This window comes from Equus caballus, chromosome 10, assembly GCF_041296265.1.
Source record: "Equus caballus isolate H_3958 breed thoroughbred chromosome 10, TB-T2T, whole genome shotgun sequence".
In the NCBI taxonomy this organism is placed as follows: domain Eukaryota; kingdom Metazoa; phylum Chordata; class Mammalia; order Perissodactyla; family Equidae; genus Equus; species Equus caballus.
This window is the reverse complement of record NC_091693.1, coordinates 73,921,077-73,941,239: the sequence shown is the minus strand read 5'-3', so window position 1 is coordinate 73,941,239 and position 20,163 is coordinate 73,921,077. Positions and strand designations below refer to the sequence as shown.

Here is a 20,163-nt window from a genome sequence, read left to right as displayed (position 1 = left end):
ACTTGGGTTTCATGCTACTTACAATTCATTTTCCTTTTAACCAAGTTATAAACAATGCAATACTAAATAACCTATGATTAATACATGAAAAGACAAAAAAATTAATTCGGTATTCCTTTAAGGAATCTGAGATTAACAGACTAGGGACAAGGTGTACCCTTAAATTAATACACTAAAAATAATCAAACTTGATCAGAACACAATCCACGTACCAGAGCCTTTTTTTGAGGGTATCACTGATTTAAATTATCCATGACTGGGCTAAGAAGTTCCAGAATCCTACGCTTCCATCACCTTACCCGACACACCGTGGTCTCTTATGTGTGGGCTCTGAAGTTTTATATTCATTCAGTTGTTCAACCATGTACTCACTGACTACCTACTATGCCCTAGGCGCTCTGCCATGAGCTAGCAATGCAATGGAAAAACAGGATAGACAAGCAGCTTAGAGTTGGTTTTAGTGTAATGAAGGAATAAAAGGGTTCCTTACAGAGAAAGGCAGAGGGCTTGCTTTAGGAAAGGTGACTGGGTAAGGCTTCTCTGCAGAGGTGGCACTCACCTTGAATGCTGAAGGACTAAAAGGAGTTTGCCATAGAAGGAGCCAGGGGAAGAATATTTTAGGCAGGGAGATCTGCAAATGAAAAGACCCTGAGAAGGGACAGGCCCTGGTGTGTTCCAGGAACTTCTAGAAGCTAGAACATCTAATCATCAGGATGCTTCGAGCTCAAACATTCTAAACATATTTTTAAAAATTTCAGAAATTAAATTTAGGGGGATAGGAGTAGAACATATACACCGTCACAGTTAACCACTTTGCTAGGTCAACCAATGTTTTTGTGTGTGAATATCCTGTTTTGTGAGCAAAAATGAACACATAATTAAATTGAGAGGGGGAATGCAGCATTCCTGCAATTTGCTGATTTGTTCATCTTAGATGGACATTAGCTAGTTAATGGACATTAGCAACGCATCTGAAGGCCCAATGTGCTGTCTGTGTAGGGTTTTCAAACAATTGATCGACATAAATAAATAGACTGAATTACCTGCTTCTTTTTGTATGAGGAAGATTGGCCCTGAGCTAACATCCGTTGCCAATCTTCCTCTTTTTGCTTGAGAAGGATGGTCCCTGAGCTAACATCCATGCCAGTCTTCGTCTACATTGTATATGGGATGCTGCCACAGCATGGTTTGACAAGCGGTGCTATGTCCATGCCCAGGATCCGAACCTGTCATGTATCATGTACTGTACATACATTAATTAATCAACCTCCGCAACAGAATAACACCATTACTATTGTTCTCCTCTTTATACAGGTATGGAAATAGGCTTATAGAGTATATTACTCAAGAAGCACAGTCCGTAGCAGGTTCAACAGAGGAAATTTAACATGGGGCACAAGTTACAAAGGTGCTTGAATGGGTGACGGGGAAACAGGGATGGTGAGGCAACCCAGAGATCAGCAGTAGCAGTAAGTTACTCCACCCCTGGAGCCAGAGAGATCCAGGGAGGAGGCCATCTTACCAGAGGCAGGAAGCTAGGGAAGCCCAGCAGAGGTGGACGCACAGAGGATGCTCGGCCATTTCTACAGACCTGACCCGAAATAGAGAGAAACAGGGAGACACACCCTGGCTTCTCTTTACCTCCCACCCTCCAGTCTCTTTCTACTGCTCCCCATTGGTCAAACCTAGCAGGAAGCCAGCTGACACGGCAGCCTGGGAAGTGTGGTTTGCATGAATTAGCCTCTGCAATATAGATCAGAGTAAGGGGAAGAAACGGAGATGTGGCTAAACAGAAAAAGAACAGTGTATGGAGGTTGAGTAACTTGCCTTAAGGTCACATAGGATGTCTGACTTTAAATTCTGAGCATGTAACACTAATCTACATTGCTCAATTACTATGAAGAGAAATAGGATCATTCTATTTGACTCTAATGAGCATCTCATTTTATATATGATACATATATGACATATACATGATACAGCCAGCCCCAGTGGTCTAGTGGTTAAGATTAGGCGCTCTCACTACTGTGGCTTGAATTTGTTTCCCTGTCAGGGAACCACACACCACTTGTCTGTCCATTGTCATACTGTGGTGGCTCCATGTTGCTGTGATGCTGAAAGCTATGCCACCACCATTCCAAATACCAGTGGGGTCACCCACGGTGGACAGGTTTCATTTAAGCTTCCAGACTAAGATAGACTAGGAAAAAGGACCTGGCCACCCACTTCCAAAAGAATGGGCCTTGAAAACCCTATGAACAGCAGTGGAGCATTGTCTGATACAGCACTGAAGATGAGAGGACGGCGCAAAAAGTCTGGGCAGGGTTCTGCTTTGCTCTACACAGGGTCGCTAGGAGTTGGAATTGACTTGACGGCACTAACAACAAATACACAATATATCATATGTGATATAAATGTTAATACATGATAGATATAATATATACATGTATATAGTATGAGTCTGTGTATGCTGCATATATTTTATCTTATCACTTTCTTTGGGATCTCACTGACATTCTTTCACTTTCCTTTGAATATACAGTCATGTGCTGCATAATGACGTTTTGGTCAATGACAGACCACATATATGACGGTGGTCCCATAAGATTAGTATCATGGAGCCTGGGTGTGTAGTAGGTTATTACTACTTAGGTTTGCGTAAGTACACTCTATGACGTTCGTACAACGATGAAATTGCCTAATGTTGCATTTCTCAGAAAGTATCCCTGTTCTTAAGCAACACATGACTGTACTAGATTTCTTAAATTTTTTTTCAAGATTCGCACCTGAGCTAACATCTGTTGCCAATCTGCTTCTTTTTTTTCTTTTCTTTCTTCCTGAAGCTCCCCAGTACATAGTTGTATATTTTAGTTGTGGGTCCTTCTAGTTGTGGCATGTGGGACGCTGCCTCAGCGTGACCTGATGAGCGGTGCCATGTCCGTGTCCAGGATCCGAACCAGCGAAAGCCTGGGCCACGGAAGCAGAGTATGTGAACTTAACCACTTAGCCATGGAGCTGGCCCCTTAAGTATTATTTTTAATTCTTAAAGGCTAGGTAAGATGGCTTCTCAGAACATACGCATTAGGCCAAGTCTGTAAAGGGCACCAGGCTGGCGGGGCTTGCTCAGATAGTGCTCATTAGTCCCACCAGAGGCAGCTGTGAGCCTAGTCAAGTCGCCTCAACTTCCCAGGCCTTTGATTAAACATTGGTAAAAAGAAACGGTGTATTCTTAATTATCTTTAAGGTCCTTCCTGCTCTGTGGTCCCATTATTCTATTTTCAGGAAAAGATCAAATCTTTTGTTTTGCCCTCCAGGAAAAAACCAAAACCAAAACCCAAACCAGCATCACTCACAAAATGAAGAGTGAAGCAGCCCCTCGTATCAGCACCTGTGCTAGCCGCCCCACAGCACACCTCGTCCTTCCTCTGACATTCGACTTGCACATCAGCTGATATTTGCTCACACATCCTTTCACACAATATGACAAATGGGATGAAGGAAATGCTTAAGTCAGGTATTAGATTTCTGATGGTGAGTCCAACACGTCTGCTCCCCAGGAGGCCATTTTAGCTCTGTTAGGTCGTACGTTTTACTTGAGTTTAATGATTACATAACCAGACTCAGTCTTTTTGTTCAGTAGAGTAAAACAGAGAAATAAAAACAAACAGCAACTGTTATCTTCTTGCTTTTAATTACTCTGTATGTTGCAATTGGCCAACATTATAGAAAAATAACTATCTGTAAAAAATAAAGCCTTTCTAGTCCAGAAAATATAAAACACATTCATTATCTCACTTACTCCATAGAAAAAACATCTTTTTATTTTGATAAAATGGCAACCATATGAGCTGTCCAAGAGACTGTATGAGAGGGATTACTGATGTGAAGAGAAGGAAGGGAGAGAAATGCATTGACAGATGGTGGGAGATGAAGAGAGTCTTGGATTCTGGTCTCTTAACTAAGATGCTGTGAGCTCCCCATCAAGACACAGTGATCAGAGCTGCGCACTCTTGGGAGACTTCCCAAGGACTGAGGATGCTTTGAGAGGATGCTGATCCCCCTCAATGTCTCCCTGCCAACACTGGAGTTGCAGTGGCTGGTATGCCATCTCCTGGTTCCCCAGAAAGTTCAATGTCAAGCCTAAAGTCTCCTGCCATTGTCTCCACTACTTTCCTTTTGTCTATATTTTGTGAGATGAGAGAGGGCAGGATAGGTCTCATCTCCTTTGCTTGTCATTCATTTTCCATTTAATAAACATTTATTCACTGAATTTTACGTGCCTAGAACTGAGCTAAACAATAGAACTGTGCAGGAGGTCAGGATGAGATAATAAGGACAAAGGTGGCCGTGGTGTAAAAAAATCTCAAATGCAACCCTATTGATGTTTCAGAAAGAAAAGGATGAACGTTTGGTTTCTAGACCATTTTGGCCTCATTTCCAATCAGGAATGAAACGGATGGCTCTATAATGTGTTCCTTTTACACAGCCCTTCATCATCTCGGACCGCAGGGGTTTGACATTTTAATGGTAATATGAGAGTTCAGAATAAAACTACCTTTTCATGACACATTTAGCTAACACCGAATTATAACGGAATCTCGGTGGATGTGCACATGACATCCACATAATTAGACGACAAATTATTTTTTATTATTGCTATTACTATTAATATAAAATTAATTTATGTCCACGGACCACTGCATGTGAGGTGTTACCTAGCACTGGTAACATTTTGGTTCCTGGCTCTGAGCTCACAGAGGCAAATGCATCTGTAACCTGCAGCTGTGTTTCTTTCTCAGCTGCCCTCCTCCCCTCCCATCATCCTCTCCTCTCTATTGACTTTCATTTAATTGTAACATCCTATAGCAAAACTTAAGAGAAATTAAATGGCAGAACTCTGTGACAGACACAAGGGCTGGGCAGCCCTTGAAGTCACTAGAGATAACCCCCAGGGAGACTTATGCATGATGCTGTAGCTCACAGCGTGCCTTCAGAGGGAATTATGTCAGCAGCAAGTTAGCTTTGGATACTTTGGAGTGTGGGGTAGGTAAAGTGGTGAAGTTATGTCATTGTTGTCCTTGCTCATGGAAGCAGAATTTGACTGAAGCTGTCAATTCCATCAAAGCTCACATAAGCTGGAGATGGTTCAAGTAGCCAGCTTCAGTGTGGGGAACCATCTGTATTTTCACCCTTCATTTGCATCACCATGCACACATTTTCCAAGCAACCCCCATAAGCCAAGCTCTGTGCTCTTTGCTGGAACCCATGAGTTTTGGTATAGACACTGTAGGGAATATCTTCTGGGCTGAGGGTATTCAGTGTCAGTCCCTTCTGGGGCTTGCTGTGTGATCCTAGAACATCACCTAGGATCTTAAATCCTTATCCTAAATTTTTTTAGAGAAAAGTGATTTTTCAAAACAGGTGGAATCTGAGATGCCCTGGACGACTATTAACCAGCTCAAAGCAAGTCTGGTATTTTCTACCAAGTCTATCTGAAGAGCAATTAACCACTTCTTATGTGCAAACTGCTCCCTTCTGAAGAGTTTTTCTGGGCTCAGAATGCCCATTATGTTGTTTTCTTTTATGCCTCTTGGTTCAGTTCAGTTTTTTCCCTTTACTAAAGTGCTACTTTTAAATGATCACATCAGTTTCGTGTTTCTTGGCCAGAGCAAATTGCTGTCATTTATGTCCCACTCCTGCCTCAGGGCACTTTTTCTCTCTGGTTGGTCTTTAACCTAATAACATACTTCTGTGTCTACACTAATGGCATCTTGATGACAATAATGGGCAGAAGCTCAATTAGGAAACATTATGAATCACACAGCTCAGTTTCTTATAGTATGCAAGAATTCCTAAAATGACAAGGGGATTTCATTTTCTTGTGTCCTCTACATTCTCAATCCTTTCATTGTTTGTGCCCCAACCCTACTCACCTCACTCTTCAAACCTATTTCTCAGGTTTACTAAAAACAGCACCTTAGACGAACAAACCCCTTACCTATTTGCCAATCCCAGGGCACCTTTAACAGCTCCTTGTGCTCCATTATGGCTCTGCAAATTCAAAGAAAGTGGACCTGATGAACAAGGTTATAATGCATCCTAGTTCTTCTTCTTTTTCTGTTTTCACTTACCAGATTTATACAATCATGAAGCAACCAACTGAATTTCAAAAATAACTTTGGGCCATGCAGAGGCAAGTCTAACTAGGCAGCCTGAGGTGGATCCCTGAAGAATCTTGTTAAGTGTGGCCGGCACTGGTGAGCGTGCCATTGGGCATGATGGAGCTCAAACCTCCCACTGTCCTTCTCACCCACATGGTCTACCTGTAGCCTTTGCTCCTTGAGATACTTTCTAAAAAGTAAACGGCGAGATTCAGAAAATTTCTGTGCTTGCCAGTTTAATCAATGTTCTGATTGAGCATCCTCTTGGGCAGTGGTTCTCAAACCTAAATGGACATAAAAGCCATACAGAGAGCCTATTAAAACAGTTTCCTGGGCCCCATTCCTGAGATTCTGATTCAGTAGATCTGGGAGGGCCCACGGATGTGCATTTCTGACAAGTTCTCATGTGGTGCCAAGGCTGCTGGTCAGAGAACCGTACTTTGCGAACCACTGCTCTAGAAGAGGACCGGGAGGCGAGGTTGGCACCACTCCACCAGCATTACCTGGTTCCAGTGTGCCCTCAATGTATCCCACTTGCCAAACACACCCATATGCCACTTCCATTATTTCAGCAGCAGTGTCCCTGAAGGGCTCAGTCAGCCCTAATGGACTATAACTGAAGCAAATGAGTGCTAGATCTCCGAATCTATTTTTTGGATTCAAGAATAATAATCCATAAAATGAGCCGTCCATCTACAAAATGTTGGTTATGAACAGTTGAACTAGGCAATTTCGTTTCCTCTTACAAAGCTGAAGCACCAAATGTAGGGGCTTTAAAATGTCATCATGCTTTCAAAATGAACCCCCAAACAAATCCTCCTCTTCCCATCTCCATGCCTTGTTTTGCTATAGAGCTTTTCATCCGTTATCTCAGCACAGCGAAATTTGGAAGATTCTTGGAAACAGCCAATTTGCAAAACATGTTTAAGGTGATGTCAAAATATCTTCCACAAATAATTTCAGACACTGAACCAATACAATTACAAAGTACTTGCTTTGTAGAAAGTGATCTGGTGAAATCAGAATTATTTGCTTTGTAGAATGGGATTTGGTGAAATTAGACTGGAGTTTATTATACTATTCTTTATCTCTTATGTGAAACTAAAATATTATTGAGGGAAAATTATGCTTTGTTGGATGCTTGTTCTCACAACAATTTCTGAGGCCACTGGTCAGCGCTGACTTATATGCTCCAATGCCGGAATTATTGTAAAATCGGTGTTTTTGACTTTTTTTTGATGCTTAGGGAATGCCTGTGTCACATTTTCAACTGTTTAAGGAAAATGGAAACACTAAATTTCTAAAAGATGAATTTGAAATATGGTTCACTCATGCAAATCCATGGGCAGTAAAAGCACAAATTTATAAAAGGGTAAATTTAAATTACAAGTTTTCTAGCGGTTCTTGTCACTGGTAAAGGGAATGTCCCTATTTGGAAGTGCATCAAATCATGGCATTTACACTTAGTTTTTCTACTTTTTTAAGTAAAACTTCACAGGCTGGTTCGGGAGAATCAGTGTACTTTTAATGCTTTCTTGTAAATTATCTTCAAAGTCCATTAAATGTTTTTCTAACAATTTAAAATAAACTTGATTAATTTGGAAGAAATTTACAGATAAAGATATTGAGTTTTCAGATTTCATGTGGGAGGTTGATGAAAGGTTTTCAGCCTTGATTTTTACAAAACAAAGACCAACCATGCCCCAATGAAGAAAAATTGTAAGAATAAGCCCTAAGAGTATCTACTGTCTGAATTTCTTGTTATTTTTACTCACAATTGAATTCCACTGAAAAATGCCCCAAAGAGTCCAATCATTCCCAGGAATTCCACTCGGCTCAGGGTTCGGATGATGTATTCTTCCCAGACGTTAGAGATCCCGTAGAGCGTGGCTCCTCCTAAGACCAGAAGGTCCCCTACCAGCTTATTTTCTCCTAGGAACCAAAAAAACAGAGGGAGCTTCATTAACACTTTCTCACAAGAATTTGGCACCAGCAAAATCAGCTTCTTATGCCTATTCTATTCTGACATTTTTATAGAAGTTCTGTAATTTGCCAACTGAGATTTAGTAAAGTTTGTTTCTGTGCGCCCCAGATATGTTCTGATACAAAAAGGTTGCCTATGTCTACCCATCTGTAAGTCTTCCCTAGTTAAGAAAGGGACCAGTGCCTTCTAGATTGCATCGTCTCCCCAAAGCCCCACGTCTTCTGCCCAGGTATGTGTCTATGAATATATGCTAATATATGCGCATGTTATATTTGCTGCAGGGCACTTTCCAACAGTTTAGTGAACAGGATGTAGAACAAATAAAATCAGTCTGAATTTCCACTCTCCGCGATACAGGGAGAGAAGCTATAACAGAAGTAGTCAACACTTTTTTTTTTGACTATGGGCAAAAAGTGTACTTGCTTAGAAAATGAGAGTAAAAAGGATTATGGGTTGAAATTTTCAGCTCCCCTAAAGTACAAAACATGAGTGAAAAATATATGTAATTCACTATCACAATGACATTTTCCTTTTTTCATAAAAATATCTATTTGTTTTAAACTCAGTTTTGGTTGGTTTAGGTTTACGTCCAATTTTTTTATAAATGCCGTGCCTAGCTATTTTTTATAATTAGGCAAACTCTTTCCACTCCAGGAAGTGTGAAGCTAGGGAAGGAGAGCGGAAGTCAGCAGCCCACGCAGACTCACCAGGACACCAGTCCAGCACAGCTCAGCACAGGAGAGCTCAGCAGGCTGCCAGCTCCCCGGCAGAAGGGGTGCGGGATGGGAAAGGTGCTCTCTCCAGCATGAGACTAAGGGAGGGACTCACCTTAGAGCGGCCTTGGATTCCCATATCAGCTGGAACAATCTAAAACTGTAGAACCGGATTCTCACTGTTGGGTTGTGAGCACTGAGCATTCTCTAGGAAGTGGCTTCACATAAAAGAATCTGAGCCTGGCTTGGGGAAAAACCTCTTCGCTCATGCCATCTGGTCACCTTGGGAGATTATATGTTTACTCTAAATGGCGTCACTTTCTCTAAGGCGACTTCCCACTCCTGGTAAGAATTGGAGAGCAGAGAAAAGACTCTGAAAGGCAGGACAGCTTGCTGGAGTCACCCTCAAGGGAATGGAGCTGAGAATCCGGATCTGTGAGGGCTCCCAGCGCTCCCGGGGTTCATGGGGATGAGGCCCCGAGGAGAAACCACAAGCTCCCTGGCGCATCTTCCGAGGAAATTAAAGTTGCTGTGACAGAGAGTGTCATCTTCAGCAACCTGACTAATCTTTTTTATGTGTCAACTAGAAAATAATGACAAAAATTTTAATTTTAAGCAGCTCATTTGAAGACTAACTCGTAAAATAAAAAGGATCCATTATCAAAATTATAAAATTATAATGAACAGGATTCAGTCACTTTTCATTCAGGAGCCATTTCAGAATCTTGTGCTGACATGGAGTCATTATAATGAATATCAATTTTTGTTGTACGCGTGAAGTGTGGAAGGGCTGCTTAACAGAATTCTTGGTTAATGAAATTAATTTTACATGAATAGATTCAGGAAAGCTAAATTATAATGAAATCTTTTAATAGACATTAGGGGAACATCAGTCTATCTTTTAAAAGTCCTAAAAAGAGGCCAGTCTATCTCAATGGATAGTCTCACCAATGTTTTTCAAACTCAATCTCAATGAATAGTCTCACCAATGTTTTTCAAACCCACATTTGACAGTTATAGCTTATTTTGTCAACTGGCCTTTGACTATACGAAATCCACTCCCCGGTACTTTGAGTTTTCACCAGTGCAGTGATAATTATTGTTAATAATAATACAATTTTGTGTAACTACAAGTTTGGAAGTACTTCCTAAGTTATCAGTGACAAAGAAATGAAATATTATTTATTAAAATTTCACTAGTAAGTGTACTTACCAGTTGTTAAACCATTTGAAAATGGATACATATATGCGCCACATGTATGAAAATTTAGTTGAGTAAATATAATTAAATTAACCCGGACATGATTTTATCCAAGCATAGTATATAAAGAAGCATTTGACATAAGTATAAGAAAGTCCCAAGACTAATATTTTTTATCTACAATTTACACCTAGTTAACTAGAAATTATCACCCTATGATTTATGCACTGTTAACGCAGCACATAGCTGACATGGTGAAGCCAGTTTCTCTGCGACGTTCACGGGGAAAACTGCACCCAGCAAATCCATCATTTACGTATGTATGAAACCACAACAAGTAATAATGTTTTGCAAATGTTGGGCAAATGGACCCATTCAAACTATGAGAAGCCCACTCAGATCCAGTGCCTTCTCTCTCTCCTCTGAATTTCACACCACTGTGCCTGTGTATGGCACCCACTGCATTCTGCTCCATGCCTGTTATTTGTTAACTTGTGTGTCTTCCCTCCTCCCAGCTGTTTCCTTACACAATAGAGCTGAGGGGCATGGACTGTGACTGACTTAGCTTTCTATTCTGTGTGGTTCCTAGCATGGATCCTCGCATATTATAAATTCTCAATAAATGTTTAAATGAATTGAGCTGACTGAAAGGTCTTAATCCATTCTATGGGAAAGTTTTGAGTGGCAAAAGCTTTCACTTCAGGTAGATGTGGGTTCTCATCACATCTCTGTCACTTATTAGCTGTTGAACATTGGGCAAGCTATAGTCTTTCTGCACTTCTGTTTCCTTATTTAAAATGAGGTTATTGTGAGAATATAGTAAAATGATGTAAATAAATAAAATGATGCAAAATAATGTAAAATGCTTAGCATTTCCTCTGGCACTTATTAAGTGTTCACTAAACAGTTTGCAAAGAGTGAATCAATCATTTCCTTTGAATAACCACCTGTCTCTTTGGGTTGGCCACCTCTCATTTGGGATTGCTTCTTGGTTCTAATCAACCCAGTCATAATTGCTTTGCAAGAACTGGTTTTCCTTATTAGATTTTTACTTAAATACGAGAAACACCATGTTTGGAAGAATTTTGTGTCTTTGTGGCAGTGGGAGGAGAAGAAGGAAGATTATTTAAAATCACTACTTACCACTAGAACAAGAAATAAATGGTGAATTATACTATCCTGGAGAGTTGAAAGGCTATTAATGCAATTTATGAAAATGAACCCATCCCACTGAATATTTTTGAGTTTTAAATGTGACCAATTGCCTTGTTTTCCTGGGACTTTCAGTTTTAGCACCAAAAGTCCCATATCTGGGGAAAACCCTCCATTCTGGGCAATCTGAGACAGTCATTAACCCTAATTTACCACAACAGAACAACTGTACATTTCTTATAAGAGTCACAATCATGGAAAAATAAGTATTAAGTGGTGGAGCAGAAAGACTACTGGCTAGATTTCACGTCTAGGCCACACCATTTAGTACTGGTGGGCCCTTGCACAAGTTTCTTACCTTTCCTGAGTCTTTATTTCTTTAGTTACAAAAATAAGAATAAAAATACTTACTTTGCATAATTAGGAAGATTAAATGAGATAACGCACGGGGAAAGTGCCTGGCACCAATAAAATTCTCACTTTTACTTGGTTGTGTATGGTTATCTGGCTCCTTGAAATACATATAAAATTATATCTAATAATAAAAAACTTTGTTATGGGTATCTAACATCTTTGCTAAATGAACTATAAGATGCAATAAATGTATTATGGTAAAAAGAGGATATTTTGAAGAGTAAGAAATATATTTTATAATAAGGAGCTATTTTCATTGAGTTTTATCTTAATCCTGTTACTTTCTAACCTTCTCTTTTATATCCATAAGTTTTCTGAGGAAAGTAGAAATGCCATGGAGCTGTATCTCTTTGGCCATACTAATCAACTTTACACACTCCAACATCTATCATATTTTCAGAAACCACTTTTATTGCATGTCTTTCTCCCCACACATCTTTCCCCACACACATCAGTAAGTGCAGAGACGGTCTTTCAGAGGGGGCCTATAATGCTGGTGGCAAAGATAGAATATACATATTAGGTCCACTGATTTTTAATGACAGACTCAGAAAAGACATCTCCTTATAGATAAGCGCAAAGGCATGGAAACTTCCTAAGGTGGATGATCAGTTGCACCTGTGACAAGTACAGAACTGGAACCTAAGTGTTGTTGGCATCCTTCCTACTTTGTACACAATTCTACAGGACCCAGGCAGAGTCTCGAATGCCACGGACTGCAGATGCCTTCTCTCTACCTCTGTCTACAGTGGGTGAACTTCCTGGTAAAGTTCTCATCAAAAGCATAATTCCGGGCACATCACTGTGTGTCCTGACATTTACATTTTGTATCTAGAGTGCCTGGTGGCACCTGAGAAGTTTCCTTCAGCAAGGCTCAAATCAAAATGAGGAATTCCTGGAGAGCGGAGGAAGAAACATTCTAACCAAGCAGAATTAGAGCAATTACTTTAATTACTAGGAGGTCAAAGTAACTTTGAAAAGGCCAATATCAATGTTCTTCAGGACAGAATTTTCAAGGTCCTAAGCTAAGGTGAACCATGGATTAAGCAATATAAAAAAGATCAAGTCAGTCATTCTCTTCTCCTGTGAAAAGCTCTTGATATGGTGATGACCATTCATACTGAGTTGAATAACTGATTAAAGTTCTGATGAGTGCCTGAAGTATTTTAGACAGGTTCTGTCCCTGGCTAATTAACGCAGCTGAACCAACTCTATGGTAAAGGTGAAAACAAATGGAATATTTTTCATAATGATGCACACCAATTTTAGGATTATCTTGTCCTCAAAACCAGAGGGATCTTTTTCTTTTTTCAAAACATTTTATATGATAGCTTAAATTTCTACCTAATTTAATATTTTTATAGAAGTAAAGCAGGTCCAACACTGTTTGGACCAACACTGTCCCAAATTTGGGCTGCCGTTAGAACAACATATCATGTATTTGGGCACCGTTACTTTAGCATGAAAGGTACTCAACAGTAATAAAATTTAATTCTGTTGACACTGGTACCTCATACGTCACCAAACTGCTGCTGCTGTGGGTCTGAAACAGATTCACACCAAGAGACAAAACACCGCTCCATATGTTTTAGCTACTCTGCACTGTTATAAAAAATGACCACTTTTGAAAGACCGTTAAATGGACTTTCTTTTTCTAAATAGTACTATTCCCTTCCTAACACTTCACTTGACATAAAGAAAACATTTTTTAATAGAATTAGTGAATACAATCTAGTGAAATCAATTCAAGTTAGCTTCACATTCTAGACTTAAACATCCAGATTTATCAGGACAATTGTCTTTGTTGACTACAGAATGCAAGATCATGGCCAGGGTGAAGGGCTAGGACTCGGCAAAGCCGAATTTTCATAAATAAGGGCACGTGCTTCTTCTTAGTCTGTGCTTACATAGTTCAAGTAAAGCTGAGAAAGTATAATTAAATTGTGACTTTAGAAAAACTGGCCACGTTGTGTCAGGCAAAAATACCATCTGATTGGTCCCAAGAGATTTCCCATATTAGGATCACTATGGATATAGAGCATAAAACCAGCCCTTTTGTATGACTTCTATTGAAATCCCAAGCAACCATTGTGTCATAGACGAGAATTTGGGAAAAGCAAGTGTGTGTATTTTTAGCCCACCTGTTGAGGTGGGGACAGATTATGTTGTGTAGGTAGCGGTTTGTGAGGGCCGGGACCATCTCTTTCTTTTGCTTTGTGTTGTATCTTGCACTCCCAGCAATGTGGGAGAGGGAGGGAAGGAAGCCTGCCCTTGAGGTCAGGAGCCTTGGGTTCTAGCCCTGCTCTTTCAGGTCCGAGACCTTGGACAACTCACCTGGCTTCCCCAATTCTCAGCTTCCTTGTGTGCCAAATGTAAAACTGCTGAACGAGGTCCCTTTCAGCTATAATGTTCTACAGTGCAACTCAAAAACATAATGACGTTCATTTCAGGTACTTTGCATGACTTAGTCTCATAAAGAAAAATTTCCTAATTTTGACTCTTCATCATCCAATTCCCTACAAGAAAGATCAATTCTAAGAACTATAGAAAAGTGGGTAGTTTTGATTCCATTCCCAATGTTAACAAAGGGGGTAATTTTTTTCTGCCCCCCTAACACTTTCTGTAGCACAATGATTTTGGTGTATTTTAAAGAATTGTAATGCTTCAAAAAGAGTCCTCTGGAAACATCCTGGATCAGCGCTCCCTAGCAGATTCATAGCAATTTGATGAGTAAACCTTGAAGCTTTACTTTGTGGTTTTATAAGCCGTGATTGATACTTCTCCCCTCAAAACAAATAAGCAAAAAAACCACAAAAAACCCTCTGTATGAGGAGACTGAACTTAGCTCTCCCTCATTAAAATACTGGGTATTCATAATCTAGTCTTCAAACTTTAAATATCCACTCTTAGACCTATATCCCAACCTTCACCCAGTAGTTTGAAAGCTCAGTCTTTCTCTGACTTGAAGAGAAAGAGTTGGGGGGTGTTGAGGGTGGGGAAGGCCCCTGTGGTTCAGGAGTGGATTGATCCATTGACACAATCTCTGACCAGCTGGTCTGGGCCAGGCAGCTCTGGCCTCCAAAACACACTGCAAGTGGGTCCTGACTCTCAGCTTTAAACACTTTCTGAATGTTTCTGAATTCATGTAAAAGGGTATAAAACCTGTACTTTGCTTCCTTCATTCACTCAAGAAACACGTATTAAGCACCTCCTGTGTGCCCCATCCTAGGTGTGGGGGACTAACATAAGTAAGACACATACCCGTGGAAGACCAGCTTCCTAGTTTCCACTCAACCATGAACATTCCACGTCTTGCTTTGGCCTCACCCACAGAGGCAAGCAACCTGGCGAACACTCAGAGACTCACCTGCTCCCTGGTGCCTTCCCACGAGCACATCTGCTCCCGCCATGCAGCCCATTCCCAGGATGCAGACAACGATGCCGATGAAATGCACAGCCTTGTACCGGATCAGCAGGAAGAACCAGGAGAGCAAAATGACCACTGGGATCACAAAACAGTCCAGGAGCTGTTGGGAGGGAGGAAGGCAAACAACACCAGGAGGTTCATGGGGAAGCTTTCCACTTCGTGGAGAAAAATAACTTAGCTCTGGAGAAAGGGCATTTCCCCTAAACCTAAGATTTTGTGTAGACCCAGAACTGATGCAATTAAAATAGACTCTGAAACAAACACAAACTAACCCTACTTAAGGATCCCGCAAGCTCTGAGGAAAAGGGGAGAAGGCTAACGAGTAAGACAGGCTTTTGGTGAGGAAGATTTTCCTGCCCCTACTGTGTCAGGGCAGCTCGGCATCCTGGCTCCCTAAGCACCCTGGCCGACTCCACAGGAACACCTCATTTGTGGGGAGAATACGCTGAGCCACTTCAGATGGTCCTGCTACCTTAGGAGTATATCTGGGAATGGGAGGTGAGGGGGCAGAGGTCTTACAATGTTTTATAAATTATTAGAATTTAGACAAAAGGTGAACTTAACTTCTCCCAGACAACTGTCTCCCCACGACCAGTAAAAGTTACTTTAATTTGTCCTTGAAATTTCACTCTTACAGGAAAAAAAATTGCTTTAAAAATAAATACAAATATTAGTTTCAAAACTTTACAAATACTTAAAAAATACTGTTGTAAAAAAGAGCAAAAAAAAAAAGAGACAAACAGAAGCATGAACAGAGTATAGAAAAAAAACTTTGGTTTCATTTCTTATGTATTTTGCACAAATAATAAGATTCCATCTGACATAGAAGCTCCAAGAGTTGGTGGAGAGTTTGTCCCAGACCTGTAGTGAGATAATGTGGTAAACGGGAAGACCTCTGTGCCAGGAGCCAGAAGATCTGAATTTGAGTACTAGATCCTTACTCATGGCAGTGTGACGTTGGGCAAATTACAAACTCAGGAAGCCTTAATAGCTTGTTAGTAAAATGAAGATAATGACTCCTACTGGACTTTCTCCAAAGATCATTGTGAAGCTCAGAGATAATACACATGGAAACATTCTGTAACTCACGAGGGCCTCAGTGCCACTCTATAACCTGCACTCTGGGCTCCACGGAACTGGTTGTCTCTATCACACCCTGGTAAGATGCAGTGTCCTTTGGATACTCCATGCAAAGCAGGGTCTCCACTAGTCGAACTAATGTCCCACAGGACTTCAAATTCTACATACCAAATGAGAAACTGGTGATCTTGGCCCACTGCCCAGTAGAGGTCCTCTGCTAGAATCCTAAACAAGGGGCCCTAGCACCCAGTAGCCAGATACAGGCCAGTGATCCCTAATACTCCTTCACTCTGACTGTCTACATCCTCTTGATCACCAAGTCCTGCCAATTCCATCTTCTGAACATCTCTCAAATCTATTCATGCCACCCTTTCCCACTTCTGCCACCTAATTGAACTAGAATCCTCTCCTGCTTGGAACAAGACCTTACCAGCCTGCCTCAAGGTCTTCACTCATGCATCTCCCTCCTTCTAGAATCCTTCACCTCAATGCTTGAACTTCCTGCCTCTCTTTTCTTCAGGCCTTCACTTAGATACTGCCTGTGAAAGAGAGCCTTTAGGGTCCCCAGGCTAGGCTGGGTCCTGTTCAATGCTTTCCTGCATCCTGTGCTTCTCCTTTGTAGTGTAGGCAATAATAATTAATATGGAATTATTGGTATAATGTCTGCCATCCCCACTTGTCTGGAGGTCCATGAAATCTGAGAATATATTCCCAGTACCCAGAACCCTGCTGGGTTCATGAGAAGCATCCAATAATAGTTATTGAACAAATACATAGCAGGATTTTTAATAATAGTAACATCAAAATGGAGTCTCTAAGACTCAGTAAAGGCTGAAAAGTGTTTTTATTTTCACAAAGCATCCCTCACCATCGGACTGGCTTTTTGGCACTGTAACCAGCGCTCAGAATCCCTCTATCCGCAAAGCTTTTTGTATGTGGACAGACCCTCATGCTTCTCTGAGCATCGGTCTTCTCCTTTGCAAAATGGAACAAGCAATCAGCACACTAAGCTGTGACGGGGGTTGCTGTGAGATGCTAAGGTAAGGAAGGGCCATGGGAATGCTGAGTAACACCTTGATGGCTGGGGGCTGAGGCCAGAGGTCACAGGGCTCCTGGAGGAGCTATGCATAGGGGTGGTGGCTGGTGGGATTGTACTACAGCACACGTTACCCACTGCACAGTTAATTAGCAAGTTAATGATTCTACGTGAAGTGGTAAAAGGCTCCAAGGCAGGTTTTACAAATGGCTTCAAACACCAATTAAGTCTATTAGGAAATTTCAGTTTGCCAGTGAAAACTGTTCACTGGGCAGAAAACATTTGGTGTTTTGCCTTAAAAATGAGAAATGATTGAATCAACAGTTGAAATATTTAGCCACATGCTCTACAATTGGGATTTCATTATCCGGCTGGCAGCCCTCGGTCAGTGGAGCAGAAGGCCTCCATTCCTGAAGGAGGAGTTGAAGGCAAACCAGGCCATCACCCAATCTTTGGGGAGCACTGAGAAAGCCTTTTTGGTTCTCAGGGTCATTAGAAAGCTCAAAGAACTTTATGAATCAAAAAATCCTTATTTGTGAGTATCAGGTGATCCAATGGGTGGGGAGGACTTTTAGAAAGAAGAGAAGGGGAAAGAAGGACACAAGGCAAGCCAGGGTTTCTGGGACGTTTCAGCTGGGAGGCTGATGTCCAGCATCCAGTAGGGAATCAATAATGGGTGGTTGAATGAATTAATGAATGGATAGCCACTTGGCATCACTGACTGTCAGAAGAGACGTTAGAGATAATCCAGGCTGCTACTGGCATTTGGGTGGGACAATTCTTCATTTTGCAGGACTGCCTCATACTCTCTGCAGGGCATTTAGCATCGCTGGGTCTTGACCACTCAAAAAATGCTCCTACACATTTACAAGCGCCCCGTGGGGGCAGTATCTTCCCAGTTTAGAATTGCTGAAATGGCTTTATTTAAACGCTGGGGACTCAGAAGTTTCAAGAGGTGAAGTGTTGCACTCAAGGTAACTCAAACTGTTGGCATCAGCAGTAGTTGTATCATGATTTCGTTTTTTTGTGAGGAAGATTAACCCTAAGCTAACATCTGCTGCCAATCCTCTTCTTTTTGCTGAGGAAGACTGGCCCTGAGCTAACATCTTCCTTTACTTTATATGTGGGATGCCTGCCACAGCATGGCTTGGTAAATGGTATGTATGTCCGCATCTGGGATCTGAACTGGCAAACCCCAGGCCGTCAAAGTGGAACGTGCGAACTTAACTGCTGTGCTAATGGACCGGCACTTGTGTAATGATTTTTTTGAACAATATTTTAATGAAGATCAAGGACAGGAATTGCTACAAGTGGAGGTCTCACCACAGTATCTGTAACTACAGAAAAGAAACCATTTGGGAGCTGCTGTTAACAAACAGGCTATTATTTTTTAGTGATTTTTGGCTCCAACCTTTCCCTGTGGTCATAAAGCATAAAACATACTGGCAAAATGATTTTCCAATAGTTTTCTGGTAGCTTAACTCCCTAGCAAAGTGGGTGTTAGAGGAATAAACGAGAGAGGAATTATAATAGGTGCCCATCACTGGGACTGTTAAAAGAAGAAAAAAACCCCAAAAACCCTTCTGCTTCTGTCATCAACCTGTTTAGTAGATTTACCTTTCTTCACATACATTTCTAGATCCAAAAGGAAATTATAAAATAGTATACCAAAAAATAAACAAATGAATTCTATTTCATCATCATCTTATGCTCTGAAAAATCTCAAAGAACATTAAGAATACTTTGGAAAGAAAAGTGTTCATCACCCCTTAGATTTAAATAGCATCTCCTCCCCCTGGAGATTTAAACTAATTTTACTCTTCTACGTCATTAATCCTCAGGTGATACCTGCCAGAGAGGTCTAGGATCCCAAGTTATCTGGTTTTATGGATGGAGGTACTGAGGCACACCACGCTTCGCCTGGGGCAAATTCTCTGAAGTCATCATGATAGCGCTAGAACTATTATATGAACTTGGTAGCTTTAAAGAACATTTACAGTATGTTGTATTGTTTACATTTATAGCTTGCAATACACTTATGTTATTTTTACTTAATCTTCTAACAGCCCTTTATGGGAGTTATGACTATACCCATTTTACAGATAAAGAAACTGAGGGTCCCAGAGTAAAGCAAGTTAGTGTCAGAGTCCGGGCTAAAACAGTCTATGGACTCCTAGATCAGAGTTCAAGGGCAGCTTCCAGAAGTTATTTAAATAATTTAAACACATGTCTGTGTTGACATTGCTTTTTAGGACAACAGAAGTTGTCCTAAAAATCAATATCAAATAACGTTAAATATTTTAGGTGTATATTGCAGGACAGCAGCATCATTTAACTTTTTGCTCTCTCTCTTTTCAGCTTCAGCTAATCTCTTACCCCTGGATCTCTCCCTGCACTCTTTAATCACACTTGATTATGCACTCTCCCATACACGTGCATGCACGCACACACACCAAACCCTGACTTCTTTTCTATGCCGCCTCCATTTGCCCACACTCCCCAGACCACCTCCATCTGGCTTCGGACACTCACGCTTCCAAAAGCGTGCTCACTCCTAAGTCCCTCCGCACCCTAACATGCTCACTACACGTTTCTGGTAATGGACAGTCTCATGGAGACGACACATTCTTTGTGTATCAGTGAAATCTGCTTTCACAGACTGTCGAGCCCCCTTAGAGTTGGTGGATAGCCTCCGTAAGTTGGTGGATATCCTCCGTCGCATCCTGGTTTTGCAGAGTATTTTCCAAGCTTTTGGTCCAGGCGAGGTCACATCTCTAAGTCTGGGATGCAAGAAAAGGCACAGGCCCTAGAGCAGCTGTATGCTGAGGCCTCTCCTTAGAAACCCTACCAGGGGCCAGTGCCTTCCGCAGGCTAAACACTGGAGCTGGACACTCGACTCTAGAGGGTGGGATAGGAGGGCGAGGAGAAGCAGAGAGGGCAAGTCGGGTGGATCGGCGGTGCTCCTGCCTCACCCCTGCCCCCGGGGTGTGCCGGC

At 41.3% G+C, this 20,163-nt stretch overlaps 1 protein-coding gene across 1 annotated transcript in view; it reads right to left on the bottom strand.

The window, feature by feature from the left end:
• Nucleotides 1–20,163, bottom strand: part of SLC35F1 (solute carrier family 35 member F1) — a 374,430-nt gene that overhangs the window by 33,920 nt on the left and 320,347 nt on the right. Inside the window, exons 4-6 of the mRNA XM_023650977.2 lie at nt 14,993–15,152; nt 7,937–8,093; nt 5,999–6,051 (exon numbers count right to left, since the gene is read on the bottom strand). Coding sequence (XP_023506745.1) covers nt 5,999–6,051; nt 7,937–8,093; nt 14,993–15,152 — 370 coding nt within the window. The remainder of the gene's footprint in view (nt 1–5,998; nt 6,052–7,936; nt 8,094–14,992; nt 15,153–20,163) is intronic.